Below are 22362 nucleotides of genomic sequence, written 5' to 3' on the forward strand. Positions count from 1 at the left end.
TGGCAGTCAGATTCGTTCATTCATTAACTCATTCATTCGACGTTATTTAAAGGATATCCACTCTGTGCCGGGCATAATTCCAGGTGCTCTCCTTCTCTGCCTGGTGTAAGCAAGACCATCAGCAATGTGAAGATACAGAATAGAAGGTGACGGAGATGAGGTGTGGGCAGCAAGGCTGAAGCTGGCACCCTGCTCTGGGTGCAGAGCCACTGAGGGGACTTGGTGGGAGGGCTCTGGGAGACCTTTGGGGTCACTGTGAATGGGTCCAAATAAGCCTTGGGATCACTCGGGTGGGAGAAGGTGTGGAGGGGCCAGTGTATTAGAAAATGGCTTATGTGGACTCTGGAAATCAGCTTCTTTGCCCTAAAGAAATAAAGAGGGGAGAAATGTTAAAGGCAGCACTGAGAGCTTTAGGTAAAATGTGGAAAATGGGGCTGGGGCTGAGGTGATGTTGACAAGAGGATGCTAAGCGTGAGAATGGGTTACTAATAGGAGTTATGGAATTTCCCAAAAGGAGGGAATTATCATCTGGTGGCAATCGAGTGATTTATTCATTTGACGTCTAATGCCACCATTCCCTGTCTCCTGAGCAATAGTGATACTCTCAATGCCCTATCTAGGAAGGAAGATATTAGGAACTAGTTGTTTGCTAAGCTCAGAATCTCTGTTGACCTTAAAACAACTTGCCTGAAAGAAAAATGACCTAGTGTATATTTACTATTGAATATAATTTTCCTTAAGACGTCTGCAAGCCTATTAAAGATTAATAGGGAATCTCATTTTAATGTGTTTCTGTTTAAAGCGAACTTGTGCAAGTGTAGGTTGTTAGCCTTTCAGAAAGCCATTCGCCTCCCCCTTCCCCACCCCCTCCCAGGGCTCTCAGCAACTAGGCTCCTTTAAGGAGTGGAAGGTAAATTAATATTTCATGGAGTGGAACTTGGGACTTATGTACACAGAGATATTTAGCTCTTGTCTTTTGGGGACTGGAGAAAGTGCAGGGGGGGATTCACAAATTATTAAAATCAAGAGAACCCATGCCATTTTAATTTTGCATATTCTGGGAACCTCCAAAGAAGCAAAGTTTAACTGAAGAAGACCACGTAGCATTAGGGATAATTTCCATAATTTACCTGTGTTTCTTCCCAAGCTCATTAGAGTTCAGTTCCTCTGACTATAAACATCAAGATGCTACGATGCCTACCTCAACACTTCCTCCTGAGGGTATAGACAGCACCTCCTTAAATGAACACAGGCTTGACCAGTAGAGGGTCCACAGGTAGTGGCCTATAGAATTGCTTAGACCTGTTTAGGGAGTATGATTTCATTGGTCTATAAAACACATTGGGCTACTTGAGGATGTTTGAAGACTCACAGGAGAAATCTCTCTTTGGTCTTAATGGTGGGAATAAAGTTGATATTCATCATAACTTTCCTAAAAAAGTGGATCAATATCCTTAGGACAAAGCATTTCATATGCCAGGTTATTTGATGAATTCTAAGGGAATTCATCCAGCATGGTCATCTCTCCCTAGGATTTCATAAGGTCTCAGGGTCAGTGTGGACCCCCTGAGCTGATCCAGAGAAGAAGAGAAGACACCAGCTGTGATGAGGTGCTGTCCATCTAGGAATCAGGAATAGATGTCAACAGGTGCTAAGGTGCCAGGTACATTTAACCCTACCATGAACATTTTGAGGGACTTATTATCACTCAACTTGAGTGTGTTAGGTGTGTTAGGCCATTCTTGCATTGCTATAAAGAGATAACCCGGAGGCTGAGTAATTTATAAAGAAAAGGGGTTTAATTGGCTCATGGTTCTACAGGCTGTACAGGAAGCATGGTGCTGGCATTTGCTCAGCTTCTACAGAGGCCTCAGGAACCTTATAATCATGGCAGTAGGCAAAGGGAGTGCCAGCGTCTCACATGGCAAGAACTAGAGCAAGAGAGACAGTGAAGGAAGAGGTGCCACACACTTTTAAATAACTGATCTCCCGAGAACACTATCACAAGGACAGTACCAAGCCATGAGGGATCTGCCTCTGTGACCCAGACACCTCCCACCAGGCCCCATCTCCAACACGGGAAGTTCCATCTCAACGTGAGATTTGGAGGGGACGTCCAACCTATATCAAGTGGTGAAAGATGGAAGACAGGAACAAGAGAATTCTTTGAGAGTCCAAAAGTATTCCTCATGCAGACATGACACATGGTCAGAGCAGAAGCAAGAGAAAGTGGAGGGAGTTGCCACACACTTGTAAAGGATCAGGTCCCACAAGAACCTACTCGCTGTCCAGGAGGATGGTACTAAACCATTCATAAGAAGTCCACCCCCGGGATCCAATCACCTCCCACCAGGCCCCACCTCCAACACTGGGGATCATGTTTCAGCGTGAGATTTGGTGGGGACACATATCCAAACTATATCACTAGGCTTCAGAGAAGTTAAGATACTTGCCCAGAATGTCATGGCTAGTAAGCAATTGAGCTGAAATTTAAGTCCTAGTGCATCTTGAAGTTCGGTATGAAAAACCCCTACCATATACTGCTTTTTAGTAGTCTTTTAGTTTTCTATTGATGCTGTAACAAATTACCACAAACTTCAAACAACAAACATTTATTCTCTTACTGATCTATAGGGTCAGAAGTCTGACGCGGCTCTCACTGGGCTGAAATCAAGGTGTCATCAGGGCTGAGTTCTTTCTGGAGGCTGCAGGGGAGGATCCATTTCTTTACCTTTCCCCACGCAGGCTTGTGGCTCCTTCCTCCATTTTCAGAACCAGCAAGGGCCAGTAGAGTCTCACATGACATCACGATGATACCCTCACCTGCCTCCCTGTTCCACTTTTAAAGACTCTTGTGATTCTACTGGTCCTACCGGGAAAATCCAGGATACTCTCCCTACCTCAAGATCCATGACCATAATTACATCTGCAAAGTCTATTTTGCCATGAACAGTAATGGTCTCAGGTTTTAGGAATTCAGGTCCAGATGCCTTTGAGAGCCTACCCAAAGATAAGCATTCTGCCTGCCACAAGCTGTTTTTCTTCTGAGCATCTATCTTGTTTTTAATTTGGGGGATATCATGAACTAGTTGTGGAATTAGTTATGAATATCTTAACCCCGTTCCCAGTGGTTGCTGGAAATCTCCAAGCCAAATATGTGATTTTCATCTAGCCAGGGGCATGTGTACATTTTGTACTAGCTGAACTACTGCCTCTATCTTACCTTGCTGTGGCCCCCAATTCTCTCACTAATTTTTATATTTATTCTGCCACATCACAGCTACATGTGAATGCACTTCAAAATTCCTTCTGAAGATAGGGTGTGCGTAAATAATTAAATGAAGCCATGGTGGGTGACCTTTGCTGCCCAGGGTTCCTGAGCAGTTGACATGGAGCCTCTTAGAGTTCCAGAATAAATATCAGGCAACTTCAGGCTTTTACTTCTGAAGGTGGAGGTGCTGCCGAATTCTGCATGAAGCAAGTCCACACTGTGTTGGTCTAGAGTTTTAGGGTGTGGTTCTGCTGGCGAAAGATTGAACATTTAGATTTCCATTTTTTCTTGTGGCCAAAAGCCACAAAACTGATTTCTAAAGTTTGCCTGCAGAAATATAAAAGACTTATTGGGTAAGGTTTACTCTTAAAGAGTTTTATCATATTTGTCACCTGCAGTTATCCCATTGAATATCGGAGAGCTTTACGATCCTTTCATCATCCAGAGAACTTTACATTTCTTTTCTTCTTCAATTTCTTCCCTTAAAAACAAGTACTACCAAAGCTGAAGCTAGGTTTTCTGCATGAATGGACGTAGCATAGTATGGGTAATATAAAACAATTTTATTTGACTTCACGATGCAGCACAGGGTTGTTTGAGATCTTGCTGTGCTCCCATTACTACTTAGAATTTGCTTGTACCACGACCATCGGTTTGCACATTGGGAGAAATAGGTGGAGGGCGGTGGATTCCTGGCCAAAGGGCACCTCGGGGACATCTGATCTGAGGCTGCTGAAAGCCCCTTCCAGGTTGGAATGGATTTTCTTGCCAACTACCATGACTTGCTTTTCAAATTTGCCAGGTAGAGAGTACCTGTCAAGCCCTGTCAGCTGCTCTGTCAATGTTGACTGATGGCTGTCAATGTTCATGCAAGGTGGCTTCGGGAGGGATGCCAAAATTGATCAGATGCCAAACTAGACTTCCCTCAGGGGTCTACTGCAGTTTGATGCAATCAGAAAGGCTGAAGAAGCATCACCTCTGTGTCCTGCAGCCTGCTTTTGCTGAAACCTCAACCTGCAGAGATACCCAAGGCAGGACGCAGCGACCGTACAATGGGGGACTCCATCTGTATCCCCAGAACTCCTTTCTCAGCCCATGAAGCTTTGTTAGAGCCCCTGTGTGTTAGGCTCAGAGTGCAGTGACAGCAGCCTCCATGGCCCATGTGCTGGGCAAACTGTAAGGAGAACCCTTGCAGCCAAGAGCTGCCAAGGAGCCTGGCCAAGGAGCCAGAGGAGCAACAGTGATCGGGGAAGGCCTACGTATCAGGATGAGGCTGAGCAGGGATTTGAGGGGAGCAGGAATTGATCTGTACTTGGCCACAGGTGCCTTCCTGTCCCAGGAAACAAAGGCATTAGGAAAGGCTTGAAGGCTGCTTAGACCTTATGGTACTGTTTCTCACCAACATGTGGCCACAGTCTTGCTAAATTGCTGTATGCTCATCAGTTGGCAAGGCTTTAATAATCCCACTACCAGTGGGAACCTGTGTTAAGGGACTGATGAACACAAGATGTGCAGAGCTTTGCATATCTGCACCTGGGGTATGTGGACCTCCCCAGGGCCTTTGTGTCTCTACACTCAGTCCTAGGCAGGGAGAGAATCTCGGCTCAGCTCCCCAGCTCCTGAGCTCTGCAGCCTACTCCTAGGCAAATACTAGGTCTTTGCTCCAGGAAGCCAGATGCACAGCACAGAGAGAAATAGTGACACAAAATAACACCCCCTGCAAAATGTATTTAATACAGGCCCTGGTTTCCTGAAGGATGCTTTCCAGATGTGTGTTACAGCAGACTGTGAGAGAATGGGGGCTAAGGTAATTTTCTAAAAACAGAAAGAGGAAAAATCTGTTTTGTGTCACTATACCAGACAATTACTGTTCCAGTGTTCTAGCCTTTTCATTCCTGGTCTAATATTAGCAGCATGTTTTTCTAATTGTTTTTTTCTGCAAAAGGTATTAGCAGTTTTAACAAACTTACTGATATTTGGTCCTTTTTAAAATATATCCTTTTGCTCTAAGTCCCTGGGAAAAAGTAGCTTTTCTTAAAGAGACTTTATTTTATGAGTTCATGTAATGGAGAGGCTTTAAGTAACACCACATATTTCTCACTTCAGACTTCTCAAATTTGTTTTGGTCAAAGTTGATGCCTTTAGTTACATAGATGTAGCCTGTTGAAAGCATGTAATATAAGTGCCAGCAAAAGATAGACTAAGACACAGTATATGTTTCTCTTTATTGAGCTTGTTGTGTGTTTTTGCAGCAAAGGCTGAACATTAGAATGAACCAGGAATTGGGGAGAACATATGAAGGGATGGAAGTAAAAATTTGGGGGCAACTGGTGTATTCTGGGTTCTGGGTGAGAAGCTTTATATAATTGTCATTTAAGTCTCATAGCAGACGTTTAAAGTGACTCTACATAGCACCGGATATGGCACCATAGCACTGGTGCCATTTTCCAGGTAAGGAAACTGAGACTTGGGGAAGCTGAATAATTTGCTAAGATGTGAGAGGCTGCGTGAAAAGTGGAGCTGGGATTAGACACGAGATTGTGTCACTCCCAAGCCTGTGCACCTTCTTATCTATCATACTTTCTTTCCTCTAACTGACCCACTGAGAAAGCTTTCAGAAACTAAATGGTTTGAACTGAAAGCCAAGACTTTGAAGCTCTAATGTCCACGTTGGGTTTAGAGAAAAACTCCAGTGACTTATACAAGTAGATTGATAAGGGGATCCTGTCCCAAAGTTCTGGGTTTCCCCTGAGTGGTCAATATGGTCTGGCTGTGTCCCCACCCAAATCTCATCTTGAATTGTAGCTTCCATAATTCCCATGTGTTGTGAGAGGGATCCGGTGGGAGATAATTGAATCATGGGGGCAGTTTCCCCCATACTCTTCTCATGGTAGTGAATAAGTCTCACGAGATCTGATGGTTTTATAAGGGGAAACCCCTTTTGCTGGGTTCTCATTCTTCTCTTGCCTGCCACCACGTAAGATGTGCCTTTCACCTTCTGCCATGATTGTGAGACCTCCCCAGCCATGTGGAACTGTGAATGCATTAAACCTCTTTTTCTTTATAAATTACCCAGTCTCAGGTATGTCTTTCTCAGCAGCATAAAAACAGACTAATACAGTGATCAAACCCTGCAGTGCTGTGCAGTCCCTGGTGGGGTACAACAGACTCCTTTATAAAGGGGGGGCCTGATTCACTGATAGACTCAGTACCCTCCTGTCCCATCTGCATCCTCTGGCCCCTGCTGTGCTCCTACAATACATTCAAAGTGACTGTCACATCTCTAAGGCCAGCAGAACATTAGAAAGAACGATGTAGTCAATGGTGGCAGGGGAAAGCAGGTATACACTTGATGACTGTAATAAAATCCCAGAAAAATTTAAGTCAGCCCCCACGCTTCTACCCTCCAGAGCCATTTTGGGCAGCTGGCCGTTTCTGTTCCTGTGAATGCCATCTGTGGCCACCTGCCATGTGACTCTGAGCAAGGCTTAACCTCTTTGGCCCTTAGTTGTCTTGTATGTGAGACAAGGGATCCACTAGAAAAATCTTGTTCTCAAGACTCGAAGAAAACCAAATCCCTTGACACTGAAATCATGAGTAACAGTAGGATGGAATATGGGTAAGAATAATAATGCTTTGAAAACAAGTGGGTTTTCCGCCCCTCTGTGTTGCTTTGAGTATCTCATAGACTGTGTTTCTGAGGTGGAAGGGAAAGCTAGGAGCTTAAACACTCAGGAGCAACACACTCAGGAATTTTGGTTCATTAGAGTCGGAGCCTGGATCCCATTCAAGATCTTACAATTCTCAGTTGAAGGCTCAATTCCACCAACCACATGGCTTGTATCCAAGTATGGGATTTATTCTGGAAGAATATTTAAAGGATTATGATAATCCAGGATGAGTTAAATTGGGCATTACTGGTATGTTTTTACCTGTTTTCTATCATACTACTTTCCTAAAACTTTTGCAGAGAAAGTAGGTAAATAATTTTCTCCCCATTGTCAGAAGACCATCTGCTGTTTGAGACAAGTCTCCTAGATATTACTATCATTATAATTTTTCTATTTCCAGTTAGCAGTGTACTTCCTTTAATATGATGCTTTCTGCATAAACCATGGTTTCTGCAGATTTCCTAAGGCCATCTTGGTATTTTGTCTGCCTTTTCCTCTTCTTTAAGGGTGGGAGATTTTCTCTTACTGAGAACGATACATTTCTACATTAGTACCTATTCATTTCCTTTTCATTTTCTCAGAGAAAAACAATCAGAGCTCATCATTGCTGTCGTCATGGAGATTTCATGTCTCCAGAAGAAACCCAGTTGAGGAGTTTCTTTGTTAATCCCATACTGGACATTTAAGCTTTCTTGTTTGTATTCCAGCAGCCCAGGCAGGGAAGCCATTGACATTGATTACAGTGTGATTCATAACCCAGGGCGGGCAGGGGGAAGTGTGCGCAAAAGGAGCTGTCCTGGGGCACTGGAGCTGTGCATACAGTAGGTGCTCAGGCAGCAGTTGGTGAATGGACAGAAGCAGCAGCCAGAGCTCTAACAACATGTCAGCATCTTGGCTGTCCACAGAATCATGAACTCAACACAGCCACCGCCAGCCTCATTATCTTCCTGGCAAACCTGTCCGCCCCCACCTTTCCCACCAGAGCCCCACTGTCTGCTGAGCTGTCCTCGTCCCGATTCTGTTCTCGCCCCTCCGGTCTGAAGTCTTGACTTTCATTCTATTGATATCCGCATTTCCGGGCATCCTCCTTTCTTTCTCCTCTTCCGGCCCTCGGTTCTTTGCTCTGGTTCAGGCTGCGGTCTCTTAGGAAACCATCCCTTCCCCTTCTGGCAATTTTCTTGCTCTTCCCATTGCTGCTGGAACAGTGAGGGCACAGAGTAGGTCTGAAGCATATCTTTGCGAACAGTGGTGAGATCGAAGAGTCTTCCTAATGTGCAAATCTGATCATGTTACTTCTGGGTTTAAAATCCTTCAGTGGCTCCTAGTGCTTTTAAGATAAAAACCTAAACCCTTGGATCATTCAAAGGCTTTCAAGACCTCATCAACATCTTTTCCCATCACTACCCATTTGTATCTTGTGGCCTGGGCATCCTGAGTGAGTGACTAGTGATGTTCTGGGCGCTGCATCTATTCAGTGCAGCAGTTGAGAATGATCTTTGGCTCTGGCATCAGATTGAATGTGGTCATGTTCCAGCTCCATCACAGAGCTCTACAACCTAGAAGGAGTTGCTTAAAGGCTCTGTGCCTCAGTTTCCTCATCTGTAAAATGGGCTTGATTGGAAGTATCAGCTAATATGGTTGTTGTGAGAATCCAATGTATGAATATATGTCAAGTCGTTAAATCAGTACCTGGCATGTACAAATACTTCGTAGTTGTTATGCAAGTCTTATTATGAATGTGATTACTTTATACTTTGCTGCTTCCTTCTGTCTGGAATGCCCTACTCTATCTTTAACCAATTCTACCCATCCTTTAAGTCTCAATCCCAATATCACAGCCTCTTAGAAACCAGCTTCTGCAGCTGTGTAACAGTAAAATCTTAAGCGGTAGAGTCAGAATGTATGACTTTAAATCCTCGTTCAGCTACTCACTCTTTTATTCTAGTCTAACTTCACTAAGCCTTGGTTTCCTTGTTTATAGAATTAGGATAATAAAATAATAATACCAATTATTTTGCTGTCATAAAAAGTAAGTTTGTAAAGATGTACCTAACATGTACTGAACACTTCATTCATGCTAGGTATTGTTTTTTGTTAGCAGCCATTCATTCTTACCTTTTATCAAGAACAAATCACTGTATGATAATAATCTTTTTACTTGTTTTTCTTGGCACCTAGATTGCAGATTATATAAGTTCAAGGACAGGGTCTTTTTCATCATTTTATCTTGGCACTTGACACATCAGTCAGTGGGATGGACAGGAATCCAGCTGTTGTGTCAATACATGTGACTATTTGCATGCATAATTTAGGAGATGTTAGAGGATTATGATGGTAGGAGAAGGAGATGTTGGGAAGGAAGGATGTTTTAGTGGGATGGGGGAGTGGAGCTGTTTTCTTTCTTTGGAAAGTACTGAAGAGCGGAGGTTAATTGCTATTGCCCTATTTCATTTGGCACAAGGGTGACTGGTGATGGGAGAGGAAGCCTGTCTGAGAAGGGCTGGGACTCAACTGGAGACATGATGCATGCATTATCAGTGAGATTTACTAACATCATACTAGTTCTTAAATAGAGTCATGCCAGTAAATATTTAACAACCGGTGCTCCAAGAACAACACAAAGCCCTGATTTATAGTGTTTGCTGGTTACTGTGGTGTAAATCCCCCCACCATGGCCACTCTCAAGCTGCCACTGCACTGTTATTAACCAACCTGCAAAATTCCTGAAATTGTACCAGTTCACCACTGATGAGCTGGCCCCAGCATAGCGCTATATAAACTTCTTACTTCAGTGTTTCCATCTGTAACATGTGAATCCTATAATGTGAGCATCCTGTCTCCAAGTATAGCTGCCAGGGGGAGGTGGTCAAATGTGATGAAACGTGGAAATGTTAGTGTTTTAACAGTGCCGCATGTGCTCACCCTTACATGGAAACTCTCTTCCCATCCACTGGCTGTGTGTCATAAGGCCAGGATATGTGCCGATGATCTCTCAAAAAGCAGCCTGTCCAGAGTTCTGCTCAGAGCAGTATATTTTGTTTTATCCTCCCAATCGGGGCTATGCTTTCTGCAGCAGACTGACTCAATTAGCCTTTCATTCCAGAGTCCAATTGTGAGTCAATTCCGAGGTTGTTAAGCAAAATGAGTCTGGTGGCATTAGTCTCTCACTGAAGGACAGTAATCCTCATCACAGTGTTGTTCAGTTAATAGTCTGCTGGAGAGACTGTGAGAAACAGGAGATGTGGAGACGGAGCGACCTTTTGTCTATCTCTGGGGAACAAGCCGGGAGCATGGGACTGCCAGGTCAGAGAGCTGTTCAGCAGCCAGGTTGTGTGTAGAACCGGAGCCCCAGCTGCCTGAACCCGCAGTTGGCCTTTGCAAAGTTAGAAACCCAGTGCCACTAGATCATTAACTTTCATGACCAGGAAAATTCTTTTGAAATTAACACTCAATCCAAGCTGGATGCCATTGGAGCCAGTTGAGTAAGCCCGAGCCATCTTTAGGGATTTCCTCTGAAAAATAAATCTTTTAGCCAGGCTACAGAAAATAGGCAGGTTTTATATCTTTCAGTGTGTTCCATTAAAGTCAGGAAACCAGCGAGGCACGGACCGTGGTTGCTACTCAGGAGCGTACACATGCGCACACCCCAGCCACATTCGGAGGATTTTGCCAAGGCACTTAGCTTTGGCACGTGGCCATTTGGGGAGCCTTATACAGGAGCTCTCTGAGGAGTGTCAGGTGCTGTGCAAAGGAAATGAAGCAGACCTCCATCCAGCATCAGCCCCGGGCATTCACCGCAATGGAGTCAGGCCCCTAGAACATAGAGAGCACAGAAGATAGGCTCAGCTAGGGAAGCTTGGCCAAGCCTTGTTTACAAGGGTTCAAGGAGAGAACCCCACACGAACATGGCTTTGCAGCGTACTGCGGACTTGGATAATTTCATCAGGTCTTTGAATGCCCTTTCTAGTTAAAATTGCAGGAGATGGATGTGTAACGTGCTTCCTGTGGGCCTCTTAGAAACCTTTGTGATCCCTACACATCCTACCCGTCTTGGTTCCACCCAACCAAGCTTGTTTATGTCATACACAGTGTGCCAAGAAAATACAGCCTCTTAGGTGGAAAGAAGTAAAACAGCTCTGGGTGTGTCGACATCCAATTCTGGGGTGAACTGAAGACAGAAGAAAACTGAGACAGCCTCCCATTGTCCCCCATAATTGCCAGATAATTTAAATTCTTGTGAAGTTCACTGTGTTCTTCCATAGAAACAGAGCAGTTGTCTGCAGAGATGACCTCAGAGGTGGCCCAGCTCTCATTCAGGATTTCTCCAACAATATCCTCTTCAGACTGAAAAAGAGCCAGTTGGCCACAGAGAGCCCTCTCCTCCCCAGACCAGCGTGTCTGCGGCTTCTGTCACCTTCTGGGCCGCTGCATCTTCACTGCCACCCAGGGCTTCTGTGTGGACCGCGCCGGCCCCTGGAGAGATTCCACCGTGCAGGCAGCTGTTGCATCTTGCAGCGGCCTCTCCAGGCACAGCCTTGACCACAGGCCCACCCACCCAGAGCAAGCCTCTCTGTCCCTCTTTCCTTCCCCTTCTGTTCCCCAAAGGCAGGCTCCTCCTCAGTGCCACTCGGCTGGAATAAATCACTACCCCTGGGCTGGTGGATGAGAGGTGACTTACAAGACAGAAACACACATTCTTAAAGCCAGTAGGAATTAGAGGAGCAGATGGGCTGTAGGATCCTATTTTGACGCCAGGGACATGTTTCTGTATAAAGTAAATATTTTCCCAGTGTGGATCTCCGGTGAGTGTGTGAAGGAGCATATTTCCTAAAGATGCAAATAAGTCTAGTCAGAAATAAATATTGAATGGAAACTTCAAAGCCTCTAGATTCCTCCAGTTATAGGCCCTGAAGACTTCTATCTGAATAAACAGAGACACACAGGTGGGCGAGGGCTGGGGAAAGGGACATTAGGTGGTTGAATGAGAAAGGATGCCAACAGTTTCTTAGCTCACGTTTTCTATGTATTTTGTGTGTATGTGTGTGTGCGCGTGTGCAGAGAAAGGCATATCAACAAAGGAATAAAGAAAACATGTCTGTCCAGAGGCTTAGGATGTTTTAAACCACGTTTCCACCCCCCCCCCTTTTTTTCCTATTGTAGATCTCGCCTTGCGGATTTTTTTACCAACTGCCAGCCAGAGTCAAGGTCTGTCAGCAGCTGTCTAAAGGAAAACTATGCTGACTGCCTCCTCGCCTACTCGGGGCTTATTGGTAAGATCCGGGAGAAGCAGGATGGGAGAAGAGTGTGGTTTGCAAATAGCTGCATCCATTGCACCCTGCTGATGTCTGCAGAAGTGAAAATCTCACAGTAACCTCTGGGCTGGGGTTTGGCTGTTAAATCCTTGAGGACATGCCTGTAAAAAAAAAAAAGAAGAAGAAGAAGAAAAGAAAAAAATGAGATAATGGATGCACAAAAGGCAGAGGCAGGAAGTGGGGATTATTAAGGAGTGGGGAGGCTATGAGTGCTCAGATGGGCGAGGCGTCTCAGTTGGGAAACTGACCACGCAGAACAAAAGCAGAGAAAAAAGCGCTTGGTTATGGAAGAAGAAAGTGAGTCAAACAAAGTTAATTGAATTAGGGAACTTTGGAGAAAGGGAAGTCATTCACGGTGGGGAAATCAAAAAGCCTGTTTCCCAGAAATGGCCCTTTGGAAATAAAAACCCTAAATACAGAGGCCCTGCTTGCTGTTAATGTTCTTGGTAATTCAACTCCCAGTGCGCAGAGGGTGATTTAGGCTAAATTTTTTTCCTGAAAACAGACACAGCAGAAACAGTGTTTTCTGTCTTTCAAGACCCAAGGCTTTAGAAGAACCATGTTCTCAGCATTCTGAGCAGTGATTACACATGACCACCGTGAGAGACAGAGGGGAAGCAAACTTGGACCCCTGGATACCAGGGCTGTCAGGGGGAAAGGCAGGTGTCCCAGGTACCAGGGACAGCAGAAGCCTTGGTGGCAGGGCTCATCTCAACTGGCATTTGGGAAGGAACACGCAGTGAAGGCTATGGAAGGGTGAGGAAAATCACAGTTGTCAGAAGCACAGTGGCTCAGCCAGGGTGTGTGTTCCTGCCGGCTGTCTGTGTCAGGGTCACACACGTCACCAGCAGGAAGAACCTACCCTGAGAATGACAGCACAGACTACATTCTTTGTCACCAGAGCATCTTCAGCAGGCAGCTTTGGGAAAATCAGGAACAGTACTTAATGCAGGGATAGGACAGGTTCCTGGTACACTCTTTACTCCCAACTTTTTGGGAGGATACCTGCCCTGCTGTGGGTAACAGCTTTCCCTGGATTCCCAAGTATTTTCTATTTTTATTGATTGGGCCAATGAGTGTACCTTCCTTAAGCCAATACTCCAAACTTGCATTCACTCTTTCCTTTTCCTGAGTAAGTTCATCTCTACTAGGGATTACTTACCAACTATGGAATTGCAGAAATAACAAAAGTAGTCAAAGCATTCTCATTGTAAAAAGTGTTTTTAAAATACAGAGAAGCCCACAGAAGAAAATGTTGAGTATCTCCAACTCAACTCTAACTGCATCTGCTAACAGTGTCTACATCTTATGGACGTAAGATGTAATAGGTGGTCAGTAATCCGCAGGATATATTTGGTTCACAAACAAAAGCAATTTTTTTCCAAGCTCCTCTAAGTCAATGGATGTAGTCCCTGTTAACACTTCAGTCAGTGCCCTTCCCAGATGTACCTGCTCCTTAACCCCTTTAGGAGGGGCCAAGGCCAGGTACTGCCAGCATTTCCGTGAAGTTATTCCTAGATTTGGCAAACCCTTACACACCTAAGGATGGTGAATGGAGGGCCCAATGGCAGAGGCAATGCATTGCATAGACCAAAATGTCTTTTTCTCTTGGGTCTGGATCTCTTTCTCCAACTTCTTTCTGTACAAGGCTTATTCCTACTTCTTCCATATATGCCAGGGGCCCACCGTGGCACCAGGCATATCCAATGGCCTTAACCTCCTCCCCTAGTGTTTAGGGTACCAGTTCCTTTCTCAATCAAAGTTAGGAGTTCCCTGTATGCAGTAGGTTAAAATGTTCATCCCAAGGTATCATGCGGTATTATTTAGTTTAAGTCAGTAAAGAATATAGGGCAAGGACAGTATGCGCTTTACTCAGAGAAGTTTAGAACAAAATTATTTTTCTGTTTGTGATCCACATACACCCTGCGGACTATTGACCACCTATTACTTCTTACATCCAGAAAATATATGAAAACAAAAGCCTTCTTGTCATCAGTGGGCATTGCCTGGTGTCAGCCACCCAGGAGAAGACAGTTGGTTTGGATTAAGTATAAATGCTTTGTGTGTTTGCGCCAGTGTAGAACTCATCAGAAATATCACGACAAGATGTAGGCAGGAGGGACCACCCAGCATTTCTGTTAGCACCATTGAGAGTCCACAGGCAAGACTCTAGGAGCCCTTGGCTTAGAGAATTTCCATTGTTTGTTTCCAGTTTTTTTCACAATGTGGAAGACTTTATTTAGATCAGCTGAGAAGACCCCACATATACGTATATACATTCAGGGTGCGGGCTAACCACTAGGAAGCTTCTAGCTTCCCTATGTCACTCTAAAGAAACCGTTTGCTTCTGGGAAAAGCGGACTCAATGTCCTAAACAAAATTGTTTAAGATATGTAAACCCAGCTGTATCTATTTATGAAGATTAATGACATTTTTAAGAAAATGCAAGGGATTTGGCAACTCATGCATTCTCTAAGTTAATTCTTTCCTACTCCACGGCATCCATACCATTTGTGCACAAAAGAATACCCTAAGTGCAGCTCAAGGAGTTCTGTTATAATTTTTAAAGTAAATGTGTAAATTATTTTATGTGCTCAAGATAAATTGCTGAGAAAATGCACTGCTTAACATAATTTCCCACTCAGCAAACACAATGTTTGTAATTATCCATGGCGCATCCGCCGTCAGAGGAATATTGGTTTCTTTTTAGGCTCTGGAAAAGTATCATGGTACAACAATAAATTGCCTTGTTTTTATTCTTTTAGGCACAGTCATGACCCCCAACTACATAGACTCCAGTAGCCTCAGTGTGGCCCCATGGTGTGACTGCAGCAACAGTGGGAACGACCTAGAAGAGTGCTCGAAATTTTTGAATTTCTTCAAGGACAATACATGTCTTAGTGAGTTTGTAAAAAATAAGAAACAAATGAGGAAACGCGCTCTCTTCTCCGAACTCCAGCTGTACCTCTTGTACCTTGTGCCTGTACCTCTTGTTTCTTGTGCCTGCTTCCTCTCTCTGTCTGTCTCTCTCCCTTTCCTCTTAGTCACTGATGGTAAATCCAGCTCCTTTTGTGGCCACCCCGTGTCATGCAGCAGGGAACCCAGCAAGTGATGAACCTGGGTGCCGCTAAGACTGTGAATCCAAAGGCCTGAGAGAGCAAGAGATTCAAATAACTGAGGGTACATTATGTGGGAAAGAACGCTTCTACCCGCAGATCAAATTTTGATCTTGGCAGCCTGCAGAGAGTCTGTTCCAAAGGTTCTTGAAACCTGGGCGGAATATACAATGTGAGAAGCTCAGACAAATTAGATGGGGATAGGCCTCCAAGGACTCTCTGAGAAAAATTAGAATGTTAACATCAATAGCCCCTTGGATGCTCAGGGCTGGCTCAGAGGAGAAGCAACAATTCTTGAGTAGGATAAACTGGCGATGCAGGCAGGAGGCTCGGGATGCCCGTTATCTCTGGAGGCGAGATAAGCACTGGGGAGGAGGGAGGGGGCTTCTGCTTGAAAGCAGAATCAGTTCTTATTGCAATGTCCTTTAGGCAGTTTGGAAACATGTTTCCCAAAGGGACAGGGATAGAGAGAAATGGACGGATGCAAACAATGGGCATTCATCAAACTCCAAAAGCACAGTGCCAAGACTCACATATATCCACCCAGATGTGCACGCCCTAGATGACGATCCAGCTGAGATACTTGAAAATTTCAACCCACTCTGTGGCAGCTACCATTTATTGGGTGTCTTCTGTGTGTTCAAACTCACTCTATAGCGAGTGTAAAATATACATTCTCATTTACTGTAATCTACACAAGAGTCCTCATAGACATAGGTGGTTTTATCCTGCCATACAGCTGAGTACAGCCTGGTAATTCACATAGGCCATGCATGCCAGAGTTAGGATCCAAAGTGCGAATCCTTTTGCAGCCCCCTGTGTCCTAAGGGCTTTGTTCACCCCAATGTTGAAGAGCCTGTTGGATGAGAACATAGGCCTGAACTTCAGGAACCAGGTCAGTCTGACTTCCTGGTGGGAGGGATGGACTAAGTTTATAGGAATCAAGGCTCAGCCACCCACCCCTCTGAGAGCCCTGTCTTCAAGTGACAATTTCTCCATGATGCTTGGTTGGTAGCTAATAATTTACTGTGCACACACACACACACAAAAAGCTTTTGAGTGTTACTCTAAAACTTCCTCATCATTTACTTTGTTGAAAGTCATTTGTTTACTAGGCACTTCAAATAATGTGGCTGTAGTCAATTGCTTTGGTCCTCTTAAAAATAAAACAAGCTTTTGGATTCTTAAGTGAAATTCACACCCACAAAAGTAGTGTCAGGTGTCAAGTAAAGAAACCTCCACTACGACATTGGGGCATACCAAGGAATCACAACTTGGACCTCTTGTTTGGTCTTGACTGAAAATGTGTGTGTGTGTGTGTGTGTGTGTGTATTTCCTCTTTTTCACATCCCACAGTCTTCTGGCAGAATGCAAGTTTTAACGAAGATAAAGCAATGACGACGGAGGTCAGTGTAGGAAAAGATTTTGCTCACGCTGGCTGGAAAACTTCTCCCTCACAGGGAAATTAAAGTTGTTCCTGCTGTATAACCTTTTTGATGAAGGAGAGAATAGTCTGATATCTCATTGTTAATGACTTTTCAATAAAAATAAATGCATTTTGTCTGCATCAGGGGCCAAAGACAGCCAGAATTTTCCACAGTCATTCCATTTCCACTGTGACTAGATGGGGCACAGAGCCCCAAAGACACAGGGCCATCAGTTCAGTCTCTTGCAAGTAGAAGGAATTGCAATTTGTAGATTCCAGCCCAAATGTAGAAACTTAATTCCACTCCCTTCAGATTAAGCCTAACCTCTCCCAGATTTTCCTGTCATGAACACAACTCTAGCCAATTATTTATTTCTAGTTTGGGGGAGGAAACAGTTGTTTTTAAGCCATGTGCATGACAGATGTATGGGGAAGAGACAAATGGGATGGAGCTGAGGTTAGACATCAGTGGCCTTCACTGAGGTCTTTATTCAGATGGCACCTTCACCAGAAGGCCTTCCTGGCTCCGTTTATGTAAGTACCAACTCCCTCTCCCCACTCAGTGCTTCTGGTGCTCCCTCGCTTCATTTTCTCCAAGCATTTCTCACTGCCTAATGTATTATATATTTCACTTATTTGCCTGCACAACCAGAATGTGACCTCCATGAGGGCATGGACTTTTATCTTTTGTTGCTGCTGTTGTTCACTACTGTGTGCCCCATGCATAGTTCAGTGCCTGGCACTTAGTAGATATTCTGTTAACATTTGAATGAATGAATGAGCAAGTAAACAACTGAACCACTGATTTGGCAAGGCAAACACACTGGGAAAAGCATAGGTAGTTGCAAGAAACTGTGAGTCTCTTGAATGTACATGTTTTAAGCAAAAGCAAGGGTAGCAGTGGTGGTTCTTCTGGGCATTTACGGGAACTGGTCCCTGTGCGCCTTTTTCTCTGCCTCACACTCACCAGTTAAGCCATGGAACATAGCTGGGAGCATAAAAAGCATTTACATTAATTTGAAGCTGTTTCTTACAGCCCCCAAAAACGTAAAGGTGCAGAATACAAGCTTCCAATTTACTGAACTTAAAGGATAACAATTTTAGAACAAAATGTCACTTCTAAGAGGAAGATTAGGCTTAAATTATTCTGTCTTGTATATCGAAATATGCCAACTAAGAGTCATATATTAACAATTTGCACATTCAGGTCCCAAATGGAGGAGTTTGGTTTTTTATACAATGAATATGAAATTTAAAAAAAAATCCTAAATCCAGGCCAAATCCCCAAAGACCTGATTAGAAACTGTTTTTTATTCATTTTGGGGAGGGGAACAACACACAACCAATTTACTCTTGCCGTAAAAACAGTCTAATCCTATGAAATTGTAATAAGCTTTTAAAGTTTTACATTTTAAACTTTTCATTTAAGCAGGGCTGCTTCTACCTAATTATGCAGATTTTGTTTGGAAGACTGGAGCAGAAAAGGAAAAAAATAATCTTACTTAAATGTTTACTAGATATTGATGAGATTTGGGGTAGATTTTTTTTTAAGAAACTGGTTCCATTTTGCCTGCCATATTAATGGGAATGCCATTGAATTGCCTCAGTCTCGTGATTAGGATTTTTTTTTAAAAAAGCACTAGTTTCCTTTTAATATAGAATATTGACAGAGCACAAGAATTTTCTTGGAAAATGGCACAGTTATGATCCCAAGTAACAGTACTCAGTCTGCGTTTCAAAGGGCTTGACTGATAGATATTTCAGGGCAAGGATCTTGCTCAGCACCTGGCACATAAATAGGAATATAATAAATATTCGTTGCATTCTGAGCATAGCTAAGTGTCCAGCTCAGGGTTTAATGACTGAATTGATTTTTGAACACCTGACCCCAAAGACTGGCTCTCAGTACGTATAGGGCAAATGGATGGATGCATTTTGTTCAGAAAAGTCCAATGCTATAATCAGAATTTTTAGTGTGCCTCTCTGGCTGTGTATATCCTGTCTGTTACATTTGCTGCTTGACTTTGAAATTGGATTTCCTCCTGTTTTACTGCAGAAAATGCAATTCAAGCCTTTGGCAATGGCTCCGATGTGACTGCGTGGCAGCCAGCCCTCCCAGTACAGACCACCACTGCCACTACCACCACTGCCTTCCGGATCAAGAACAAGCCCCTGGGGCCAGCAGGGTCTGAGAATGAAATTCCCACTCATGTTTTGCCACCGTGTGCAAATTTACAGGTGAGAAATGCGTCCCGATTCCTTGTTAGGGCTCCCTTCCTGGTGTGGGGGAAACATGGGCAGACCCATTTTCCGAAGTGTATGCAGAGATAGATGACAAATGGTGCTCAGGTTTGAGTCTTAAAACTGTATTTTAAACACAACCAGTGAAGACTGTGATGTGTCTTATAGTGAAGAGAAAGGCAGACTATGGAACTGACTCTGTCATTTACTGGGAGTGTGGCTTGTTTCTGGCCCTACTTTCTGTACCTATAAAATGAGTGCTCTGCGGAGATGCGTCTCTGAAGTTTTCGTGCGTGGAGTTGTCAAGTTGGCTTGGTTACATACTTATTATGCTGATTCTGTGTTCTCTGCAAAGCAGCAGCATAATAAAATGAAAGGAGCTCTTGAGTTTGACATCACCACATGGCATGGAGTATTTGACTGTCTCTAAAGGTAAACCAGAGACAGTGTTGCTGGTTAACTCCCATGCAGAGCGCTTGATGGGTTGGTTCTTCAGAAGCAAAAGCAAGTGCTCCTTGGCAGTAGGAAGAGCTGCGAGGAGGCACAAGCTGCCCTGCAAACTCCCGCCTGTGGACACGGTCCAGTGAGAACGGTCAAGAATATGCTTTGGGGTTAATCCAGGTCTGCAAGGGCAGAACCACAGCAAGACAGAAGTGGTGATTTCCTGTCTTCGGTCAAAAGCAGTCTTTATCCTGCCTTTTTATTGATTTTTCATAGTAATGAGTACTCAGCTATTTGGCAAGACATTTCTTATTTGTATGTTCACAGGGTACGCTCACATTCTTTACCCCTTTGAGTGTTACCCTCCTGACGACTGCAGGAGAGATGCTATCACTATAGTATTGTAGCTTCTTTGGTTTGAGGACACAGGGGATCAGAGAAGGATCACTCTTGCTCAAGTCTGCAGAGCTAATGCGTCACAGAGCCAGCACTGGAACCCAGGAGCCTCATTCTTTCCATGATTTTTCCTGTATTTGGAGGGCAGTGGTGACCACATGGTGACTTCTGCCTCCCGCTATGCTAGAGAAGGGGATGTTTGGTGGCCTTTGTGCCAAGCACTGTGCTGTCGCCTCATGCTCATCACTGGAGCACATCGAGGCCCCCAGCCCCCATCAAGGGTCAGCCTCACTAGAATTCTCACAAGATGCCTTCTTTCACCAAATATCACCTTGACCTACAACCCACTTCATTCCCTAGAAAGTGTCGGAAGCTGGTTTTGATTTCCTTGGTATCTTAAGACCCCTCTTCATCTTGGATGTCCTCCATGCCATTCATCTGAGCTTGTGTGTCCTTTGTCCTCCTGGTTCTCCACCGCAGACACACAGTCTCAGAGACATTCACACACACAAAACACTAAGGAGAGGCCAATAAGGAAATGGCATAGCCCAAGGTCAACCAGATGTGCTTCATACTTCTCAAGCATTTCCTGGGCATGTACTCTCTCCAAAGCACTGTACAGAGAAAGCCAGAGCCAGGAGGAGCTTTGGGAAATACTATGGCATGGGATTGCTCCATCCTACAGCGAGGCCCTGAGTTTCAGAGCAGGGAAGTGATGTGTTCAGAGTCCTCTAGCGAGTTGAAGGCAGGCCTAGAGCCAGGCAGGGAACAGGGTCTCTTCTCCATCTCCAGCGGGTGCTCTGTACTCTGCTTCCTCCTAGGTCAGCTTTCCAAGCTACTTGGGCCCTTTCAGATTCTGGTGTCAGTAAAGACAAGTGGCCAGGTGAGGGGCAGGGTCCTATTATCATAAGGTGATCATAGGAAGCCAGTGGTGGTTTCTGGAAAGAAAAAGCAAGTTCTGGCTACCGCAAAACCAGCTTCTTTTCTACACGTGTCTCAGTGCACAGAGGGTGACTGCAGAGGCAGTGTTCAGTGTTCAGCCTGTTTATTAAGTCCCTTCTCTGTTTTAGAAACTTTGTGGAGACAGGCATTCAAAAACAAAAGTTGCCTTGTCAGTAAACTTAGAATACCGGCCTAGATGCAACTTGTCCACATTTTTGGAAGTTAATAGGCGACATCTCAGAATAGTCATCACTGGAAACTCCATGAAATTGGAGTTTCCCACATGAGAGGAGAGGGGTCTGTCAGCCATAGGAAGTGTTCTCTTCCACACCGCCCGCCCCTACCCCACCGCCCAAATCCTAGCTCCTAACTTGAGCTCCCTGTGGTACAGTGCAGTACATGGCTTGGCCACATAGATAGCCAAGGCTTTGCCCCTAACACAGATCTGTCCAGACACCTTTTCCTGCAAGGAGAATCTGTACTGCCTCAGGGTTGTCCCGGCAATATCAGGGAACACAGGAGCTCTGTTCCCCAGAAACCATGCGTTTCCTTTCCTGTTAGTGATAGGAACTCTGCTTTCTAAACAGAAGGACAGAAGTAAAATTAGGAGTTTGTGACTGCCTGGCCAACATGGTAAAATCCTGTCTCTACTAAAATTACAAAAATTAGCTGGGCATGGTGGTGCACGCCTGTAATCCCAGCTACTAGGGAGGCTGAGGCAAGAGAATCCCTTGAACCCTGGAGGCGGAGGTTGCAGTGAGCCATGATCATGCCACTGCAGTCTAGCCTGGGTGACAGAGCAAGACTCTGTCTCAAAACAAAAACAGAACAAAAAGTAAAGCATGACGTTTATCTCTGGGCTGCGGTTTAACTCCTTGGCAGAGGGGGACATGAAGACTTGGGGCTGTCGAGGAATACAGGGTGGCTCTAACCACACCTCTCCTCCCTGTGATACGCACCGTCTCCACATATCCTGGAGCTAAACAGCATTTCACTCCCAGGGAGCCCTTAGGGTTCCATGGAACCTCACTTTGACTTCTAAGATGATGGCCCGCATGAGGCCCTTTTTGCATAAATGAGGCAGGGAATAAGGGATAAGGGCAGGGGAGGCAGCCAAATTTGTTTCAGACCCTGCTCTTGTCCTCACCAGTATGGTAGCCTCTGAAAGTGTGCTAACCTCTCTAAGCCTCAGCTTCCTCATCTACAAAGCACATATATGGCTTAGCTGCTGGAGTTAGGATTCAGTGGAGCAGAGTGAATGTTCCAGAATGGTGCTTTATGAATGTCACATACAATTTGGTGTCTGATCCCAAGTCAGTGGCCACTTAGTCCCTTTACAACAGATGGAAGTTGGTGCTGTGCTTCCTTGGGGGCGGGCGTTGGGTGTGTGCTAGGAACGTGGTAGGTTACACTAACAGGTGTGTAGTTTACTTTATTTTTCAAAACCTTCTGTGTGCTTTGCCCTCTGTACTCCTCACAGCAGCCCCGTGAGTCAGGTGTGGCAGACATCCTTGCCTTTTACAAATGGAGCAACTGAGGCAGGGAG

The 22362-nt window shown here is 44.6% G+C and overlaps 1 protein-coding gene across 2 annotated transcripts in view; it reads left to right on the forward strand.

Annotated features, from left to right (window-relative positions):
* Positions 1–22362, forward strand: part of GFRA1 (GDNF family receptor alpha 1) — a 217623-nt gene that overhangs the window by 171616 nt on the left and 23645 nt on the right. For both annotated transcript variants that reach the window (XM_011927825.1, XM_011927824.1), the window contains 3 exons: positions 12103–12212; positions 15020–15154; positions 18853–19034. In XM_011927825.1, the coding sequence (XP_011783215.1) occupies positions 12103–12212; positions 15020–15154; positions 18853–19034 (427 nt within the window). The remainder of the gene's footprint in view (positions 1–12102; positions 12213–15019; positions 15155–18852; positions 19035–22362) is intronic.

This window comes from Colobus angolensis, unplaced genomic scaffold (assembly GCF_000951035.1).
Source record: "Colobus angolensis palliatus isolate OR3802 unplaced genomic scaffold, Cang.pa_1.0 Scaffold75, whole genome shotgun sequence".
Classification (NCBI taxonomy): domain Eukaryota; kingdom Metazoa; phylum Chordata; class Mammalia; order Primates; family Cercopithecidae; genus Colobus; species Colobus angolensis.